At 37.0% G+C, this 22,606-nt stretch overlaps 1 protein-coding gene across 3 annotated transcripts in view; it reads right to left on the reverse strand.

The window, feature by feature from the left end:
- The window catches only part of MTMR9 (myotubularin related protein 9), a 134,426-nt gene that overhangs the window by 34,533 nt on the left and 77,287 nt on the right, over positions 1 to 22,606 (reverse strand). For all 3 annotated transcript variants that reach the window (XM_049866428.1, XM_049866429.1, XM_049866427.1), the window contains 3 exons: positions 5,406 to 5,579; positions 4,625 to 4,842; positions 3,353 to 3,514 (listed from right to left, as the gene is read on the reverse strand). In XM_049866428.1, the coding sequence (XP_049722385.1) occupies positions 3,353 to 3,514; positions 4,625 to 4,842; positions 5,406 to 5,579 (554 nt within the window). The remainder of the gene's footprint in view (positions 1 to 3,352; positions 3,515 to 4,624; positions 4,843 to 5,405; positions 5,580 to 22,606) is intronic.

Consider the following 22,606-nt stretch of genomic DNA (forward strand, 5'->3'; position numbering starts at 1 on the left):
AACAATATTAAAGTGGTGATGAATGTCTATTACAATTCACATTCCATAAGAAAACAGAAGCTTCTATATTGATCATGTAAGGGGAAATCTGGTAAATATAGGTTAAAAAGAAATGAAACTCTTAATGTTAACATCTCACCATTCTGTATCATTGACTTCCCTGCCACAGAACCTTGGTCTTTAATTCCTGTATCTTACTAGCTAAAGGAGCTTCATCCTAAAACAAAGAACACTGAGAGCCTGGGAATCCTGACACAAGAGTCTACCTATTTCTGGCTCTGTCACTAACTTACCCACTCTTTAACAATTTCTCTCTAACCATGAAAAATAACATATATTTTCCTAATTTGGAAGCATCAATAAAACAAATTAAAGTCTCAAAGAAAACTGCCATTCAGCTACATGGTGGCAATACTCATACCTACCTATTGTTTCAGTGGGAATCCCCTTCTTAAAAAGGGCATTCTAAGCTTCTGCAACAATTTATACCAATCCTTCTGCCTCTGTTCAAGTCTTCTGCCTCAAATCTCAAGGATTAGCAACCTTTAACTGAGTGAATAAACTAAAATCACTTCATATACTTCACATCACTAGCATCAGGTTTTCTCAACTTGAGATCCAGATATAACTACACAGCAGTTTGTAATAAGGTATTTGAGAGATTAGAACAAATCATTTTACTACGTCACAAAATTACATTTTTTCCTTTCATTTATATTTCAAAAGTAAGGAGGCAAATTTGGGTCTCTAAGAAGAGATAAGAAGAAAACTTTCATTCCTTTCTACAGTTTAGGAAAAGGAAAACAGATTCACAATTCAAGGATTTTCTAGGAAAAACAGGTCCTTTAGTATTTAAAAAATCTGTGTCATGGTTCAAATTCATTCAACAAACACCTATTTACGCCACAATTTATGTACATACCCCATCTATAACTGAACGGTGTTAATTATTTACCTTATATATAGGACGGGCATACCACGTTTTATTGTGCTTCCCTTTATTGCACTTTGCAGATATTGGATTTTTTTTTTTACAAATTGAAGGTTTGTGACAATCCCGCATCGAGCAAGTATATCGGGGCCATTTTTCCAACAGCATGTGCTCACTTCCTGTCTCTGTGTCACATTTTGATAATTCTCACAATATTTCAAACTTTTTCATTATTATTATATCTGTTATGGTGATCTGTGATCAGTGATCTTTGATGTTACCACTGTAATTGTTTTGGGGCACCGCACAAACCGTGCCCATATAAGATGGCGAACATAATCAATACATGTTGTATGTGTTCTGATGGTTCCACCAACCAGCTGTTCCCCCATCTCTTTCCCTCTCCTCAGACCTCCCTATTCCCTGAGACACAATAATATTCTAATTAAGCCAATTAATAACCCTACAATGGCCTCTAAGCATTCAAGTGAAAGGAAGAGTCACATGACTTTCGCTTTAAATCAAAAGCTAGAAATGATTAACCTTAGTGAAGAAGGCATGGAGGAAGCTGAGACAGGCCAAAAGTTTGGCCTCTTGTGCCAAATAGTTAGCCAGATTGTGAATGCAAAAGGAAAGTTCTTGAAGGAAATTAAAAGTGCTACTCCAATGAACACACGAATTATAAGAAAATGAAACAGACTTATTGCTGATGTAGAGAAAGTTTTAATGGTTTGAAAAGAAGATCAAACCAGCTACAACATCCTCTTAAGGCAAAACCTAATCCAGGTCCTAATACTCTTCAATTCTGTGAAGGCAACAAGAAGTGAGAAAGATGCAGAAGAAAAGTCTGAAGCTAGAAGAAGGTGGTTCATGAGGTTTAAGGAAAGACACTGTCTCCGTAACTTAAAAGTATAATGTGAAGCAGCAAGTGCTTGTATAGAAGCTACAGCATGTTATTCAGAAGATGAAGGACAGGCTGACTCTCTTGTTAGGGGCTAGTGACTTCAAGTTCAAGCCAGTGCCCATTTACCATTCCAAAAATCCTAGGGACCTTAAGAATTATGTTGAATCTACTTTGCCTGAGCTCTATAAATGGAACAACAAAGCCTAGATGAAAGCACATCTAGTTTACTAAATATTTTAAGCCCACTATTGAGACCTACTGCTCAGAAAAAAAAGATACTTATCAAAATATTACTGCTCACTGACAATGCACCTGGTCACTCAAGAGCTCTGATGGAGATGTACAAGGAGATTAATGCTGTTTTCGTGCCTAATAACACAACATTCATTCTGCAGCCCATGAATCAAGTAGTAATTTCAACTTCCAAATCTTATTATTTAAGAAATACATTTTATAAGGCTACAGCCACCATAGATAGTGATTCCTCTGATGGATCTGGGCAAAGTAAATTGAAAATGTTCCAGAAAGGATTCACCATCCTAGATGCCATGAAGAACATTCATGGTTCATAGGAGGAAGTCAAAATATCAACATTAACAGGAGTTTGAAAGAAGTGGATTCCAACCCCTATGGATGACTTTGAGGGGTTCAAGACTCCAGTGGAGGAAATAAGTATAGATGTGGTGGAAACAGCAAGAGAATTAGAATTAGAAGCAGAGCCTAAAGATGTGACTAAATTGCTGCAATCTCATGATAAAATTTTAATGGCTAAGGAGTTGATTCTTACGGATGAGTAAAGACAGTAGCTTCTTGAGATGGAATCTACTCCTGGTGAAGATGTTGTGAACATTGTTGAAATGCCAACAAAGGATTTAGAATACTGCATAAACTTAGTTGATAAAGCAGCAGCAGGTTTTGAGAAGACTGACTCCAATTTTGAAAGAAGTTCTACTGTAGGTAAAATGCTATCAACCAGCATCACATGCTACAGAGAAATCTTTTGTGAAAGGAAGAGTCAATTGATGCAACAAACTTCATTGTTGTCTTATTTTAATTGCCACAGACACCCCAACCTTTAGCAACCACCACCCTGATCAGTCAGCAGCCATCAACACTGAGGCAAGGCTCTCCACCAACAAAAAGATTACAACTCAGTGAAGGCTCAGATGATGTCTGGCATTTTTTAACAATAAAGTATTTTTTAATTAAAGTATGTACATTTTTTTAACATAATGCTACTGCACACTTAATAGACTACAGTATAGTGTAAATGTAACATTTATATGCACTGTGAAACCAAAAAATTTGTGTGACTCATTTTATTGTGATATTTGCTTTATTGCAGTGGTCTGGAACCAAACCCACAGTATCTCTGAGGTATACCTGTAATTTATAAAATGATCTGAACACAAGATATAGAATAGGCGCTTAACATACTATGTAAACATATGTCTGAATAAAAGCAAAGTCTAGTTATCAATACATAACATATTCAGGAATGCTGAAATGCCCTTTACCTGTCGATACACTGAGCTGCTAAACAGGCAGCTGTCAGACTTTCTTTGATGTGAGTCAGCCAGTTTGAGGTCTCTAATTTACTAAGCCATCGGTCCATGCTATGTGTTTGGTCATTGCAAGCTTCCACAAGTTTAATTAAGCTCTCCTGCAGAATGTGATACCTTTTAAAAACCAGAAAGAAAAAAGAAAAAAAAAAGAGAAGGGAAAATACAACGATAAAGGAAAAAAAAACAAAAACAAAAACTCAATCTCCAATATATCCAAGAGGAAAAGTAGCTCAACCTATGTTAAAAATATTCATCTTGTTATATAGCAACTTGAGGATTAAAAAACTAACATTTAAAAACAGTTGCGAAGATGCTTAAAATGCCTGTCATAATAAACTGTACCACATCTGAACAGATTAAACCCATTTCACATAGCTGAACTGCTTGACTAGAGAAGAGGACCAAAACACTGCACACTGTGAAAGGTCATACACATAGCACTACTTACATTAGCCATCCTTTCCCTGTTGATCTAACACTAGATACTGTGGGATCATCAGCAGTGATGCCCACGGCCATCTCTGATCTCATTTTGTTTTTGCTTTCTTTAACTCCAACTCCCACCAACCCAGAAGCATTTATAAACCATTAATTTAAAGTGTAAACAAGAGACAATGGAGGCAGAGGAAGCAGGGTGTGAGAACAGATGAGCATGAGAAAGATTAAATCTCTAATGTCTTTTGACTGAGAAAAATATAATTATACATAGCATATCTGTTCAATAAGTTTGACCACCATCATCTACAGATATAGGAGCAGACCTTGTGGTGATAGGATTTCAGAGCAGATTTAGAGAAAGAACACTATTTGATAATACTCATCTGTCTGCAGCCAAGATAAGTCTTTTGCTTAACTTATAAAAAATACAATGAGAGGATATCCAGCGAATTTTTTCTCTAAGTTAATGTGTAGGTTTGTTTAGACATTTATGATTTTTGAACCTCTAAGGGCCCACCTGGAGTCCTTGGGTGGCACAAATGGTTAAGTGTTGTACTATTAACTGAGAGATTGGCAATTAAACCCACCCAGGGGTGCCTCCAAAGTAAGGCCTGGCAAACTGCTTCCAAAAGGTCACAGCCTTGAAAATCCTATGGGCTGCAGTTCTACACTGCATAGATGGTAATACCATGATTCAGAATTGACTCCACTGAAACTAAAAACAAAAACAAGGACCCACTCACTCTAATTTCAAATAAGTCCATTACTCACTCCAGAATCTTTTACCTCTCAATGGACTTATGAATTCGTCTCCACTGGGGATAATGAGCTTCTTGTTCAAAGCCGCCTCCTTTGGCTCTAGCTTGCTGAGCCACATTTAACGATCGGGTGTCAATGATGTAGCCCCGTTTTCCTGCCCGAAGGGTAGCATTTATCAGCTTCTCATCTTCCTTGCACCGTCTCCCATTTGTGCCAGTGAGTGGCTGACCACTTCGCATAATTACCTAAAAACATAATACAGTTTAAAATGCAATAGCAGGTGCTTTTAGAAAGTTTCTAAAAACAGAAATGAATTAGCTGGATTAAAATTATCTCAAAAACAAATCTGTGACACTTTTGAGATGGATTTGATCCCAAAACAAAGAAATGTTTCCACGTATTGACAATAGTTAGTAACTGTAAAAGAAAAAGTCCTTGCAGTTTTACATAATTTTTCTTCCTACAACCTCAAAATACTTTAATAAAATTATAATATCAAATATTGAAATACATTTTGTCAATGAACTGAATACCCAACAGACCTGGCCCTGTAATGAAGACAATAATAGCCTACCAGCAAGTTAACCTTTACTTCAACTATATATATCTAGGATTGGCAAGTTTTAGCAAGAATTATACAGAGAAAAGGAACCAACTGTGAAGTAGAAAACTCTATGCACTATTCTTCTTGTTTTGGAAAGCATTTTCAGTATCTCAAAAATTGCTTGTCTATTATTTATTCTGAAGTGGCCCTTTTCTATCCTTTTCAAACCTCTCAGTAGATCAAGCACTAGTGGTACACACTTACCATTCCATTTTTTTTATGATAATAGCTTAGTACTGGGAAGCGTCCTCCATGTCGAAATGTAGCTACCTTTCTTAGAGCTTCATCATCAATGGAGTTGGGTACTATGACAATCGGTGGGTAGGAGGGGCAGACAGCAAACTCCTTATTGATATAGCTTAGCCTCCATTCACTGGTCTGAAAAACACAAAATACTTTAGGGCTAACCAAGTATTTCAATGTCACAAGATAACCTGGAGGATTTTAGAGATCAGCTTTCACATAATACAGAAACCATCTCTCAGGAACTTCTTAGACAGGATACCTAGCCTACACAGTCATGCGTCGCTTAACATCCGAGATACATTCTGTGATGTTATGTGATTTGGACATTGTGGGAACACTGTATTATTTGCTGGGGCAAATAACCTCCCTCTACAATTAAGCACCATTATACGCCTGGCAGCGTATACAAGAGATACTAGATACACGTGTTGCGTGTAGGAAGCTGCTGCACTCTCTACGTTCATCCACTACATCCCGTTCTCCAATCGAGATTTCTGAACTCTATTATAACCTTATGTGACCACGGATGTAAATGCAGTCAGACATTGCCCAAACAGACATTATGCAGCACATAAAAAAATACTTTAAGAGAAAAACAGCTACATTCTTCAAGGTCTGCTTCCTATACTGCTGGGCAGCCCTAGTTCATTGAAAGTTTTTCCTCATACTGATCAAGATCTGTAACTTCCTCATATTGAGCAAAATCTGCTCTTTCACTTTCTCTGTTGGTTTTTATCATCATTCTGGACAACACAGGACAAGTTCCAGATTTTACGTGGCACCGTATCAAACACTAAAAAGACAGTTTTGCCTCTACTTAGCCTACGATTATCCAAGTTAAATATAATTAATATATCTATAAAGGCTGTGATTACCAGGGTCTGCATCACACCATTCACACTCTTCTGGGTACACCATTTAGTTTGTTAATTGCCTGTTAAAGTATAGCATAGGAATACTGCAAGCCTCCAGGTAATGCTTCACCAGCACAGACTAGAGCTCCTACCTTCATCAAAATCTTTGTTCCTTTCTGTTATTTAAAAAAGAGAGTGATATAGTAAGATTGGTAATGTCTTTCTTAAAACAAAAACGACTTACTACTAAGAAAAGTTACAGGACTAAATGAAATAATTCTAACTTTTTTATGCTAAGGACTGAAATAACACAATATGAAACTATCAAATGATAACTTATTTCAAATATCAAAAATAAAAATGAGATGAAGACAGTAAAAAATTTTTTACAATTAAAAAAATCAAATTATGTATATGTAAATTTCAATTTGTTCCTGTAAATCAAGGGACCTGACATATTGGCCATAATGTTGTTAGGTGCTGCCGAGTTGACTCCGACTGCTAGTGGCCCTACTTACAACAAAACGAAACACAACCTGGTCCTGTGCCATCCTCACAATCATTGTTGTACTTGAGCCCACTGTAGCAGTCACTGTGTCAATCCATCTAGTTGAGGGTCTTCCTCTTTTTTTGTTGACGCTTTACTTTACCAAGCACGATGCCCTTCTCCAGGGACTGGTTTCTCTGGATAACGTGTCGAAAATACATAGATGAAGTCTCGTCATCCTTGCTTCTAAGGAGCATTCTGACTGTACTTCTTTCAAAACAGACTTGTTTATTCTTCTGGCAGTCCATTGTATATTCCATATTTTTTGCCAACAGCATAATTCAAAGACATCAATTTTTCTTCAATCTTCCTTATTCATTGTCCAACTTTCCCATGCATATGAGATGACTGAAAGTATCACGGCTTGGGTCAAGCGCACGGTAGTCCTCAATGTGAAATCTTTGCTTTTTAACACTTTAAAGAGGTCTTTTGCAGCAGATTTACCCAATGCAATGCGTCTTTTGACTGCTGCTTCCATGGGGCCAAGTAAAATGAAATCCTTGACAACATCAATATTTTCTTGGCTTAATATGATGTTGCTTATTGGTCCAGTTACAAGGATTTTTGCTTTCTTTATGTTGAGGTGCAATCCACAATGATGGCTGTAGTCTTTGATCTTCAACAGTAAGTGCTTCAAGCCCTCTTCACTCTCAACAAGATTGTGTCATCTGCATATCACAGGTTGTTAATGAGTCTTCCTCCAATCCTGATGCTGCATTCTTCAAATAGTCCAACCTAAAAAAAACCAAACCCACTGCCATCCAGTCGATTCCGACTCATACCGACCCTATAGGACAGAGTAGAACTGCCCCATAGAGTTTCCAAGGAGCACCTGGCAGATTCGAACTGCCGACCTCTTGGTTAGCAGCCGTGGCACTTAACCACTACGCCACCAGGGTTTCCTCACATAGCCCAGCTTCTCGGATTGTTTGCTCTGCATAGTGACTGAAGAAGTACAGTGAAAGGATACAACCCTGATGTATACCTTTTCTGAATTTTAACCATGCAGTATTCCCTTGTTCTGGTTGAACAACTGCCTCTTGGTCTATGTATAGGTTCCTCATGAGCACAATTAAGTGTTCTTGAATTCCCAGTCTTCACAATGGTATCTGTAATTTGTTATGATCCAAACAGTCCAATGCCTTTACAAAGTCAAAAAAACACAGGTAAACATCTTTCTGGAATTCTCTGCTTTCAGCCAAGATCCATCTAATATCAGCAATGATATCCCTTGTTTCCATGTGCTCTTGTGAACCCAGCTTGAATTTCTGGCAGTTCCCTATCAAGGCACTGCTGCAAACACTTAATTATCTTTGTCAAAATTTTACTTGTGTGTAATATTAATGACATTGTTTGATAATTTTTACAATCTGTTGGATCACTTTTCTTTGGAATGGGCACAAATACAGACCTTTTTCAGTCAGTTGGCCAGGTAGCTGTCTTCCAAATTTCTTGACATAGATAAGTAAGTTCCTCTAGCGCTGCATCTGTTTGCTGGAACATCTCAATTGGCATTCCGTTAATTCCTGGAGGCTTGTTTTTTGCCAATGCCTTCAGTGCAGCTTGGACTTTTTCCTTCAGTACCATTGGATAATATCATATGCTACCTCCTGAAATGGCTGATGGCTGACCAGCTCTTTTCCGTACAGTGACTCTACGTACTCCTTTCATCTTCTTTTGATACTTCCTACATCATTCAATATTTTCCCTGTAGATTCCTTCAATACTGTAACTCGAGGCTTGAATTCTTTCTTCAGTTCTTTCAGTTTGAGAAACACCAAGTGTGTTCTTCCCTTTTGGTTTTCTAACTCCAGGTCTCTGCACATTTCATTATTTACTTTGTCTTCTCGAGCTGCCCTTTAAAATCTTCTGTTCAGCTCATTTACATCACTATTTCTTTAATTTGTCTTAGCTACTCTATGTTCAAGAGCACATTTCAGATTCTCCTCTGACATCCATTTTGGTCTTTTCTTTCTTTGCTTTCTAATGACCTCTTGCTTTTTTCATGTATGATTTTCTTATTGTCATTCCACAACTCATTTGGCCTTCGGTCACTGGCGTTCAACACATGAAATCTATTCTTCAGATGGTCTTTAAATTCAGCTGGGATACACTTAAGGTTGTATTTTGGCTCTTGTGGACTTGCTCTAGCTTTCTTCAGCTTCAGCTTGAACTTGTATATGAGCAACTGATGGTCTGTTCTGCAGTCGCCCCTGGCCTTGTTATGACTGATGATACTGAGCTTCTCTATCATCTCTTTTCACAGATGTAGTACATTTGATTTCTGTGTTTTCCATCTGGTGAGATACCTGTGAATAGTTGCCATTTATGTTGGTGAAAAAAGGTGTTTCTTTTATTTATCTTCTTTTATTGTGCTTTAAATGAAAGTTTACAATTCAAGTCAGTTTCTCATGCAAAAACTTATATACACATTGTTGTGTGACCCTAGTTGCTTTCCCTACGATATGACAACACACTCCTTCTCTCCACCCGGTATTTCCCATGTCCATTAAACCAGTTCCTGTCCCCCTCTGCCTTCTCATCTTGCCTCCAGACAGGAACTGTCCACATAGTCTCAATGTGTCTACTTGATCTAAGAAGCGCAGTCCTCACCAGTACCATCTTATGTCTCATAGTCCAGTCTAATCTTTGTCTGAAGAGTTGGTTTTGGGAATGGTTTTAGTTTGGGGCTAACAGAGAGTGCAGGGGCCACTCAGACCATTAAGTCTGGTCTTTTTACTAAAATTTGAGGTCTGCGTCCCACTTTTCTTGTGTTTCATCAGGGATTCTCTGTTGTGTTCCCCGTCAGGGCAGTCATTGGTGGTAGCCAGGCACCAACTAGTTCTTCCGGTCTCAGGCTGATGGAGATTCTGGCTTATGTGGCCCTTTCTGTCTCTTGGGCTCACATATTCTTTGTGTCTTTGGTGTTCTTCATTCTCCTTTGTTCCAGGTGGGTTGAGACCAATTGATGCATATTAGATGGCTGGTAGCTAGCTTTTAAGGCCCCAGATGCCACTCACCAAAATGAGAGGCAGAATGTTTTCTTAACACACTGATGCCAATTGACCTAGATGTCCCCTGAATCCATGGTACCCAGGCCCCCAACCGTTACTCTGTCCCTCAAAGTGTTTGGCTGTATTCAGGAAACTCCTTAGCTTTTGGTTTAGTGCAGTTGTGCTAACTTCCCCTATATTGTGTGTTGCCCTTCCCTTCACCTAAAATAATGCTTGGTAACTATCTAATTAGTGAATACCCCCCTCCCTCCCTACCATCCTCATAACCAACAAAGAATATTTTCTTCTGTATTTAAACCTTTTTTAGAGCTCTAATAATAGTGGTCTCATAAAATATTTGTCCCTTTGTGACTAATTTCACTCAGCATAATGCCTTCCAAATTCCTCCACGTTATGAGATGTTTCACAGATTCATCACTGTTCTTTATTGTTGCATAGTATGCCATTGTGTGAATATACCATAATTTGATTATGGGCACCTTGGTTGTTCACATCGTTTTACTACTGTAAACAGTGCTGCAGTGAACATGGGTGTGCATATATCTATTCGTGTGAAGGCTCTTATTTCTCTGGGATATATTCCAAGGAGTGGGATTGCTGGATCCTATGGTAGGTCTATTTCTAGCTTTTTAAGGAAGAGCCAAAAACATTTCCAAAGTGCTTGTACCATTTTACATTTCCACGAGCAGTACATTAAGTGCTTCAGTCTCTCCACCTCTCCAACATTTATTATTTTGTGTTTTTTAGATTAATGCCAGCCTTGTTAGGGTGAGATGGTTTCTCACGGTAGTTTTGATTTGCATTTCCCTAATGGCTATGATCGTGAGCATTCCGTTATGTATCTGTTAGCCACCTGAATGTGTTCTTTGGTGAAGTGTCTGTTCATATCCTTTGCCCATTTTTTAATTGGGTTATTTGACTTTTTGTTGTTGACATTTTGCAGTATCTTGTAGATTTTAAAGATTAGGTGCTCATCGGATATATCATAGCCAAAAATTTTTCCCCAGTGTATAGGTTGTCTTTTTACTCTTTGGGTGAAGTCTTTGGATGAGCATAACTCTTTCATTTTTAGGAGCTCTTTAGTTATCTAGTTTTTCTTCTGGTGTTTCTGTATTGTTAGTAATGTTTTGTATACTCTTTCTGCCATGTATTAGGGCTCCTAACATTATGCCTATTTTTTCTTCCATTATCTTTATTGTTCTAGATTTTATATTTAGGTCTTTGATTCATTTTGAGTTAGATTTTGTGCATGGTGTGAGGTATGGGTCTTCTTTCATTTTTTTTGCAAATGGATGGATGAATTTATGTCTGGATTCTCAATTCTGTTCCATTGGTCTATGTATCTGTTGTTGTACCAGTACCAGGCTGTTTGGACTACAGTGGCAGTATAACAGATTCTAAAATCAGGTAGCGTGAGGCTTACCACTTTGTTCTTTTTCAGTATTGCTTTACTTAGCTGGGGCTCCTTTCCTTCCCACACGAAGTTGGTGATTTGTTTCTCCATCTCATTAAAAAATGCCACTGAAATTTCGATCGTGATTGTATTTTATCTATAGACCACTTTGGGTAGAATAGCCATTTTCACATTGTTGAGTCTATCCATGAGCAAGGTATGTTTTCCACTTGTGTAGTCTCTTTTGCAGCAGTGTCTTGTAGTTTTCTTTGTATAGATCTTTTACGTCTCCAGTTAGATTTATACTGAAGTATTTTATCTTCTCGGGGGCTATCGTAAATGGTATTGATTTGGTGATTTCCTCTTCGATGTTCTCTTTGTTGCTGCAGAGGAATCCAACTAATTTTTGCATGTTTATCTTGTATCCTGATACTCTGCATAACTCTTCTATTAGTTTCAGTAGTTTTCTTATGGATTCTTTAGGGTTTTCTGTGTATAAGATCATATCATCTGTAAATACAGACACTTTTGCTTCTTCCTTACCAATTTGGATGACCTTTATTTCTTTTCCTAGCCTAACTACTCTGACTGGGACCTCCAGCACAATGCTGAATACGAGTGGTGATAAAGGGCATCTGTGTCTGGTTCCCATTCTCAAGGGGAATGCTTTCAGACTCTCTCCATTTAGGATGATGTTGGCTGTTGGCTTTGTATGAATGCCCTTTAATATGTTCAGGAATTTCCATTCTACTACTATTTTGCTGAGAGTTTTTTTATCACGAATGGGTGTTGAACTTTGCCAAATGCCTTTTCTGCATCAATTTATAAGATCATGTGGTTCCTGTCTTTTATTTATGTGACAGATTACACTGATTGGTTTTCTAACATTAAATCATCCCTGCATACCTGGTATGAATCCCACTTAGTCACGGTGAATAATTTTTTTGATATGCTGTTGAATTCTATTGCCTAGAATTTTGTTGAGGATTTTTACGTCTAACTTCATGAGGGATATAAGTCTGTAATTTTCTTTTTTGTGGTGTCTTTACCTGGTTTTGGTATCACGGTTATGCTGGCTTTATAGAATGATTTGGGAGTATTCCATCCTTTTCTATACTCTGAAATACCTTTAGTAGTAGTGGTGTTAACTCTTCTCTGAAAGTTTGGTAGAATTCTCCAGTGAAGCTGTCAGGGCCAGGGCTTTTTTTTGGTTGGGAGTTTTTTAATTACCATTTCAATCACTTCTTTTGTTACACGTTTATTAAGTTGTTCTACCTGTTTGTGTTAGTTTAGGTAGACAGTGTGTTTCTAGAAATTTGTCCATTTCCTCTAGGTTTTCAAATTTGTTAGAGTACAATCTGTCATAGTATTCTATTATGATTCTTTTAATTTCAGTTGGGTCTATTGTGATACTGCCCATCTCATTTCTAATTTGGGTTGTTTCCTCTCCTGTTTTTCTTTTGTCAGTTTGGCCAATGGTTTATCGATTTTGTTGATCTTTCCAAAGAATGAGCTTTTAGTCTTGTTAACTCTTTCAATTATTTTTCTGTTTTCTATTTCATTTAATTCTGCTCTAATTTTTATTGTTAGCTATCTTCTGGTGCTAAAGGGCTTCATTGCTGCTCTCTATTTGTTCAAGTTGTACAAATAATTCTTTGATTTTGGCCCTTTCTCCTTTTTGGATGTGTGCATTTATTGCTATAAACTGACCTCTGAGCACTGCTTTTACTGTGTCCCAAAGGCTCTGATAGGAAGTGTTTTCCTTCTCATTTGATTCTATGAATTTCTTTATTCCATCCTTCATTTCTTCTATAACCCAGTAGTTTTTGAGCAAGGTGTTGTTCAGTTTCCACATGTTTGACTTTTTTTTTTTCCTTGCTTTTTCTGTTATCGATTTCTACTTTTATGGTTTTACAGTCAGAAAAGATGCTTTCTAATATTTCAATGTTTTGGATTCTGTCAAGGCTTGCTTTATGACCTAATATGTGATCTATTCTAGAGAATGTTCCATATGCATTGGAAAAGAAAGTATACTTGGCTGCCATTGGATGGAGTGTTCTGTGAGATCAAATTGGTTCATTGTAGCATTTAGATTTTTTGTGTCTTTATTGAGCTTCTTTCTAGATGTTCTGTCCTTCACCGAAAGTGGCGTGTTGAAGCCTCCTGCCATTATTGTGGAGCTGTCTGTCTCTCTTTTCAATGCTGCTAGAATTTGTTTTATGTATTTTTGAGCCTTGTCTTTGGTGCGTAAATATTGTTATGGTTATATCCTCCTGGTATATTGAGCCTTTAATCATTATATAGTGTCTTTCTTTATCCTTTGTGTTGGATTTTAAAGGTATTTTGTCAGAAATTAATATTGCCACTCCTGCTCTTTCTTGATTGTTCTTTGCTTGATATATTTTTGCCCATCCTTTGAATTTTAGTTTGTTTGTGCCTTTAAGTCTAAGGTGTGTCTCTTGCAGGCAGCATATAGACAGATCATGTTTCTTTTTTATCCATTCTATCTTTATTATATATTTAGTCCATTTACATTCAGAGTAATTATGAATAAAAAAAATGAATAGGTATTTTTTTTTTATGAGTTTAGTGCTGTCATTTTGATGTCTTTTTTTGTGTGTTGTTGATAGTTTCTTTTTTCCACTCAATTTTCTGTGCTGAGTTTTTCTTTATATATTGTCTTTTTCTCTTTTTCATTGTTGCTTTTGTATTTGCTGAGTCTTTATATTTTTGTTGTTTTTTATTCTGATGTGTAGGATTATTAATTTCCTTTGTGGTTACCTTAATATTTACCCCTACTTTTTAAAGTTTAAACCAATCTTTTATTTCTTATCACCTTGACCTCCTCTCCATATGAAAGATCTATGACTTCATTTTTTATTTTATTTAATGTTGTCATCTTTTACATGATGATAGCTCTATTACCCTGTTTTGAGCGTTTTAGCTTAAATTTATTTTTGTGATTTCCCTATCTGGGTTGATAGCTGGTTGCTCTGTCCTACGTTCTAGTCTTGGGTTGTTACCTGATGTTACTGATTTTCTAATTGGTGGACTCCCTTTAGTATTTCCTGTAATTTTGGTTTGGTTTTTGCAAATTCCCTAAGCTTCTGTTTATCTGGAAATGTCCTAATTTCACCATCATATTTGAGAGAGTTTTGCTGAATATATAATTTTTGGTTGCCAGTTTTTTTTCCATCAGGGCTTTATATATGTCATCCCATTGCCTTCTTACCTGCATGGTTTCTACTGAGTAGTCCGAGCTTAGTCTTATTGACTTTCTCTGTAGGTGACTTTTTGTTTACCCCTAGCCGCTCTTAAAATTCTCTATCTTTGGTTGTGGCAAGTTTGATTATATGTCTTAGTGGCTTTCTTTTGGGACCTACCTTGTATGGGGTTCAATGAGCATCTTGGATACATATCTTCTCATCTCTCATGATATCAGGGAAGTTTTCTGCCTGTAAATCTTCAACAATTCTCTCTGTATTTTCTGTTATCCGCCGTATTCTGGTGCTCCAATCAGTTGTAGGTTAATTCAATTGATAGAATCTCAGACAATTCTTTGGGTTTCTTAATTTTTTTTAATTCTTTTATCTGATTTTTCCTCAAATATGTTGGTGTCAAGGGTTTTATCATCAGTCTCACTAATTCTGACTTCTAGTTCCTCAATTCTGCCCTTCTGACTTCCTACTGCATTAATTCGGAAATTTTATTGTTAATATTCTGAATTTCTGTTTGCTGTCTCTCTATGGATTCTTGTAGCCTATTAAATTTGTCATTATGCTCTTCTCTAATCTTCTTAAGTTCCTCTAATGCTATGTCTGTGCCTTCTTTGGCTTGTTCTGCATTTTGCCCAATCTCCTTCCTCATTTCTTGAAGAGTTCTATATATTAATCTTTTGTATTCTGCCTCTGGTTGTTCCAGAAAGTTCTCTCCATACGAAAGATTTCTTGATTGTTTTGGGAGCTTGCTGAAGCCATCCTGGTCTTTTTAAGGGGTTTGATAATGACTGTTGTCTCCGATCCATCAATAAGTTTTTGTATTTATTTATTTCATGTTTGCTTGCTGTGTCCTAGCTTCTTGTTTTGTTTTGATATGCCCAAATAGCTGTTCGAGTGAGCTAGTTTGATTACTGGCACCTTTGAAGCTCTAATGTCCTGTCACCAGGTGCTTAGAGCTGTTACTAGGTATATGAGCCTAGGAGTCAGTTTACTTTCCTTGTATGGATTTAGCTCAGGTGTCCAGGTAGTCAGCCACCAAGTGTGTGATGCAGGCTCTCACCTACAGTCTTAGACAAGCTGGGGTAATAGATAGGCATAGGCACAGGTATCTGACTGCAGTTGGGGGTCATGTGCTGAACCAAGGCAGGGGACTGACAACTGCCTCTGAGTGTCTGTGAAGAAAGCGTGTCCCTGTTTCCTAGGGCATCTAGGTGGGTGAGTTTTGCAGCCAGACTACAGGCACCCAATGCTGTTGGCTGTAAGAACTGGGACACACCACTTATCCTTGGATCCCTGTTGAGGGTGGGTCGGTGGTGCAGGTGAAGCCACCATTCCTCAGGTCCCTGATGTGGGTAGGTGGGGACCTGCCTCTCCACCATACTGCTGAAACAGTTGAAGTTAGACTTCAGGTATATACCCTGTTGTACTGTGCTATGAGGGCCAACACTGTTGAAATGGGCCCACACAGGTCTATGCAGGGGTGAAAGCCATTCAAAGTCCATGGACCACTTATGCCTATGTCTAGGCATAGGAGCTACTTCTTCCCTGAGCTCCCAGCTTAGTGGAGCTGGCGGATTATTTTTTCCCTGTCTGTTAATTTGTTCCTTCTCCAATGCTGGGAGGATGGCTCAGGGTGCACAAGAGGTCCTACTTCCAGTCCAGCAAAAGCAGCTATCGCTGAAACCAGCTTGGGACTTGATGCAGAGCAGGGAGCGGTCAGTGAAATGGGAGAGAGTTTTTTCCAAAGGGGTGTTTTTTGGTCCATGTGGTAGATCAGATACAAGTACTTACCTTTTGCTGAGAGTGCCACTTTTCATTGATTCTGTAGGTGTCAGCGAACTCTCCGCCACTCGGTCTCTCCCGATGTGGAAAATGCGTCCCAAATGCCACTGCTTGCCTCACCATGCTCACGCTTGCAGATTCAGCCTGCGGGTGCCAGTTCCTGACAGGTCAGGTCTGGAAACTCCTCGCTGCTTCTGAACCGTCTCTCCCTCCCTCCCCCTGCCGCTTAGTTTGATTCCTCAACTTTGCCTTTAATGTTCAGGGCTCTGAGATTGTCATATATAATCAATTCACTTGTCTTTTCAGGTCTTTGTTGCAATAGGTACCACTGGAAACATCTGACTATTCCACCGTCTTGGGCCCCCCTGAAAAAAGGTGTTTGCAGTAAAGAAGTCATTGGTCTTACAAAATTCTATCATGCAATCCTCTGGCATCGTTTCGATCACCAAAGCCATATTTTTCAACTACTGATCCTTCTTGTTTCCATCTTTTGCATTCCAAACACCAGTAATTATCAATGCATCTTGCTTGTATGTTTGATCAGTATCAGATAGCAGAGTTGGTAAACACCTTCAATTTCTTCATTTTTGGCCTTAGTGCTTGGTGTGTAAATTTGAATAACAGCTGTATTAACTGGTCTTTCTTGTAGCGTATGGATATTATCCTCTCACTGACAGTGCCGTACCTCAGGACAGATTTTGAAATATTCTTTTTGATGATGAATGCGATGACATTCCTCTTCAATTAGTCATTCCCAGCACAGTAGACCATATGATTGTCTGATTCAAAATGGCCAATGGCAGTTCATTTCAGCTCACTAATGCCTAGGATATCGATATTTACGCATTCCATTTCACTTTTGACAACTTCCAATTTTCCTAGATTGATACTTCCTAAATTCTGTGCTCTGATTATTAATGGATGCTTGCAGCTATTTCTTCTCATTTTGTGTCATGGCACATCAGCAGATGAAGGCCCCAAAGGCTTTATTCCATTGACGTCATTAAGGTTGACTCCAGTTTGAGGTAGCACCTCTTCCTCAGTAGTATTTTGAGTGTCTTTTGACCTGAGGGCTCAACTTCCGGCACTATATCAGACAATGTTCCACTGCTATTCACAAGGTTTTCACTGGCCAATTTTTTCAGAAGTAGGCCCTCTGGTCCTTCTTCCTAGTCTGCCTTAGTCTAGAAGCTCTGCTGAAATCTGTCCACCAAAGGTGACCCTGCTGGTATTTGAAATACCAATGGCTTGGCTTTTTTTGGCTTCTAGCATCACAGCAACATGTGAGCCACCACAGTACAACAAACTGACAGATGAGTGGTACCTATGGGTTGTGTAATACTAGCAGGATAACTGATGTTAGTTAGATGCACCATAAGACAAGAGTACACAAAAAAAAAGTTTCATAAAATATAATATTTCTTAATTTAAAAAGTTTCACTTTTCAAAGTTATTCATGTTAACAATTTAAGTAGATAGTTTTTAAAAGACTGATTACAAAAAAAAGATAGTTCCCTGTTTCCTGCTTACCCATCCCAATTGCCTTTCCCCAGAGGCAACCATTTTCAACTCTTGCTTTTTGTTTGTTAAATGCCAATATTCTAAATAAGATGATACACTGTTACTTCTTGATTTTTCTTCACTATAAAGTTTTATTTATTGATTGCCTATTCTGGAGAATCATGATTTATGATTCTTCATTGACATGCAGTGTTACTTCTGTCTTACATATATTTCCATATGTATAACCCCAAATCAAACCCATTCCTGTTGTGTTTACTGCAACTCATAGTAACCCTATAGGACAGAGTAGACCTGCCTCATAGGATTTCCAAGCCTGTAATCTTTATGGAAGCAAATTGCCACATCCTTCTCCACTGGAGTGGCTAGTGAGTTGAAACCACTGACCTTTCCGTTAGTAGCTGAGCATTTAACCACTGTGCAACCAGGGCTCCTTTCCACATGTATAGGACTCTATTCTGTTCCATTGGTTTATGTGTAGTAACTATCATAGCTTTTAAAGTAAGCTTGATATCTACTAGGCTAAGTTCCTTCCTCCCTCTTTTTGCTCTTCCATGTAACTCTTATTAAATTCCATGAAAAAAATCCACTGGGAATTTAATAAGGTTTAATAAGGTTGATCTATAGATCAATAAGGAGAAAATTACATCTTTACAATGTTCCATCTCCTTATCCAGGAATATAGTCTCTCTCCACTTACTTAAGCTTTAATTTTTTTTTTTTTTTTATGAAGTCTTATAATTATCTGAATAAAGATCCTGATTATCTTTTCTTAGCTATATTCCTGGAACCTTATATTTTTTGGTTACATTTTAACTGTATCACTCCAAAATTGTGATTGGTTTAGAGAAATGCCGAAAATCTCAAAATTCTTTCAGTTTTCTATGTAAATGAGCATTTAATCAATAAATAATGGCAATTTTTCTTCTTTATACCTTTACTTTTCTTTCTGTCTTATCGAGCTAGCTAGGACCTTTAGTACAATCAAGAATAGGAGTAATGATAGTGAGTATCCTTGTCTTACTCTTGAGCTTAATGGGAATGGTAGACATATACAAAGCTGTTATATATTTTTGGTAAATACTCTTTATGAAATTAAAGAAGTTCCCTTCTAATCCATTATGCAAAGAGCTTTTATAAAAAATAAAAGTTTAATTTTATAAATGCTAACTTATCTTTACTGATCTTCTAATGCTAAGCCACCTCTGCATTTCTAGGATAATCCCAACTTGGTTAAGTAATATTATCTTTTTTTATGTACTTCTGGATTTGGTTGTTTAGAATTTTCTAAATTTATGTTTGCAAGTAAGGAAGGCCAGTAATTTTTCACTTAAATTTGTACGGTTTTGGTTTTTAAAGTTACACTGACCTCACAGAAGGAGCTGGAGAGACTGTCCTCTTTTTTATAATGGCTCAAAGAAATTACATAAGATTGAAATTATGCTTCTTGAAGGTTTCATTGAACTCTTCTGGAAAACTCACTTAAGCTTGATGTTTTCTTTATGGAACACTTATTCTTTAATGGCTATAAGATTGTCCAGGTTTTCTATTTAATTTTAAATCAATTTTGAGGATACATTTTTTTCTAAGAATTTGTCTATTTTGAAGCTTTCAAATTGAGTGGTATAAAGTTGTTCATAATATTTAATTATTATTATTTTTATTTCTGCTGGATCTATCAGTTGTGTCCCCATTTTCATTCAGAATATTACTTGCTTCTTTTATTTTTCAATTAGTCTTGCCAGAGGTTGGTCAATTTGGCTTTATCTGATCTACTACGTATCTGTTTTCTTGTTTATTAACTCCTGCTGTTATCTTTAGTATTTCTTTCTTTTTACTTACACTGTGTTTATTTTGATATTCCTGTTCTAGTCTCTTAGATTGGGTGCTTGGTTCATTAATCTCCCGTCATTATTTGACTATATCATATAATATACATAATCATGAATATATACACATTTGTGATTACATGTATTTATGTTTATGTATATATTCATGCTTACAAATTCCTTTCTGAACACAGTTTTTAACTATATCCTAAAAGTTTTGACATTTAGTATTTTCATAATTGTTCAGATCAAAGTATTTTCTTAATTTCCATTATGATTCCATCTCTGAAGTATATTTTTAAATTTCTAAATATATGAAGTTTATTTTTAAGTTCTTTTTGTTAATGAATTCTAACTTAATTGCTGTGAGGTCAGAAAATAATGATAAAAAAAATAACAGCAATAATAATAAAAAACACTTAAAAATAGTATAAGCTTATGGCTAGTAAGCTTATACTATTTGTCATGTACTATTTGTCAAGTTTACAATTTGCCATGTACTGTTCTCATGGGTTTCCAAGAAATAACTTACTCAATTCTCACCATAACCGCATAAGGTTGCTATTATTATCATCCTCAAATTACAAATGAAGAAACGGAGGGATAGAAATGTTAACTTGCCCTAGATCACATAGTAAGTGGTGGAGCCCTGATTCAAACCATGCAACCTAGTCCAAAGTCCATCCTCCTAACACCTGCCTACACTTAGGGATAGTAATTGCTTGAAATTTATTGAGACTTGCATAATACGTTAAGTCTATTTTCCTAAATGTTCTGTCCATGATTAAATATAATAATAAAAGGATATTTTCAAATTGTTGAGCATAGGGTTATTTCTAGTTGATTAATTGTATTGTTTAAATAGTTAAGAACCTTCTGATTATTTTTGTCTGTTTTTAATTACTGACAGAAGTTTTTAAATTGCCCACAAATATGGTAAATTTATCAATTCATACAGTTTTATATATTTTTGCTTTCTATATATCAAAGCTATGTTATTGAGGGTATGTACATTTAAGAATGTTATACCCTCTAGAGTACTAAATGTTTTATCGTGATATAATAATAGCCTTCTCTACCATTAATTATTTTTGCCTTAAAGTCATTTTGACTGATATACTCCTCTGAAGAGAGTTAATTTTTTTTGTTTTTATAAACAATTAACTTGGTTAGACTTCAACTGTAAACTCTGTTAACACCTCTGATAGCAGCAACTCAGATCTTAGTTCAGATTGCTTTCAGTCTGCCCCATGCAAACATTGTTCAAGAATCAGCCAAAGGTTTGAGCACTTCGTATACAGAATCTAGGGTTTCCCTTTGTTATGGGTTGACTTGTGTCTCCCAAAATATGTGTTAGAATCCTAACAACTATACATGTAGAAGGGACTCCATTTGGGAATAGGGATTTTGTTATTATTATTATTATTATTAATGGAGCCACGTTTGTGTAGCTGTTAGGAATTGAATTATACCCCCCCAAAATATGTGCTGAAAATCCTAACCTCTATGTCTCTGGTAATAATTCTATTTGGGAATGGGTTGTCTGTTATGCTAATGAGGCAGGGTTAGTGTAGGGTATATCTTGAGTCATTCTCTTTTTTGATATAAAAGAGATTAAACAAAGGATCAGAGCATGAGATGGGCTATGACAAATGCCAAGACATAAGAATATCTCTGAGAAACCAAGAAGCAGAAGCTGAAAAAACAAGGACCTTCCTCCAGAGCTGACAGAGAAAGAAAGCCTTCCCCTAGAGCTGGCAGCCTGAATTCAGACTTGTGGCCTCCTAAACTGTGAGAAAATAAATGTCTATTTGTTAAAGCCACCCATTTATGGTATTTCTGCAGCACTAGATAACTATGATATGTGTCTTAAGCCAATCACTTTTGAGATATAAAAGGAACAGACTACGCACAGAAGCAAACAAGCACAAATGGGAAAGATAAATGATACATGGAGACCTCCCCTCCAAGGAACGCTGAGAAGTATGTCAGAGGAGGTGAGACAAGGATTTTCCCTCAGAGCAAAAAGAGTGAGAGCCTTCCCCTAGAGCTAGCATCCTGAATTCTGACTTCTAGCCTCCTAACCTGTGAGAAAATAAGGTTTTCTTTGTTAAAGCCACCCACTTATGGTATTTGTTACAGGAGCACTAAGAAACTAAGACATCCTTCTTTGGCTCTCTCTTTTCTGGGGTTCCTGTGTCTCTGGTTGTCCCAGGATCCTTTACCTTGTTGTTCCTACCAGACAGAATGTAAATTTTCTATTGAAATTTTATCTCTTGTGTACCACCACTGCCACAACTGTGGCTGACCTCAAGACAAAATCCCTAAAACAGGAAATTCAATCTGTCATTTGCTTCCTTTAAGTTTTGACTCCTCTCCAAAATATGCCCCACATATGAGAAGGTAAAATTCCCTTTCCTTTTTCACTTTGCTGCTGTGGACACCTTTTCTATTTGAATCACATAGTATCCTAGCCACTACTTCTTGATTCCCTCCATACCCATTTACAGAGTAGGATGGAAGAATTAAAATGGTAAAGAATGAGAAAGAAAACCCAAAAATTATACCATAGAAACAAATGTAGTAGATAGTTCTTTAGTACTATCTTAGGTACACAGTGGGTTAAATGGGCTTTGGACAGTCTCAGAACCTAATTACTACATATAAAGTTGTTTCTATGGAGACACTTTTAAAGCACCAAACAATTAACTCATAGCATACCAGGACTATCTTTACTCAAATCTTAATGCTTTATCAATGTCATTTTTCAAAAAAAAGTAAATCCACTGCAATAAAATCATTTGAGCAGCAGCACTGAGAACAAATTTAACTAAAAAAAAAAAAAAAAACCCTAAACAAACCAAACCAGTTGCTGTTGAGTCAATTTCACCTTATGGTGACCTTATCTGCTAAGTAACAGAGGCAGCAGCAGTAACGGTCAATATATACTTTTTTTAGGCATGGATACTCTTCAAAAGGAAGTGATCATTTTCACAACTAA

Source organism: Elephas maximus, chromosome 22, assembly GCF_024166365.1.
Source record: "Elephas maximus indicus isolate mEleMax1 chromosome 22, mEleMax1 primary haplotype, whole genome shotgun sequence".
Taxonomy (NCBI): domain Eukaryota; kingdom Metazoa; phylum Chordata; class Mammalia; order Proboscidea; family Elephantidae; genus Elephas; species Elephas maximus.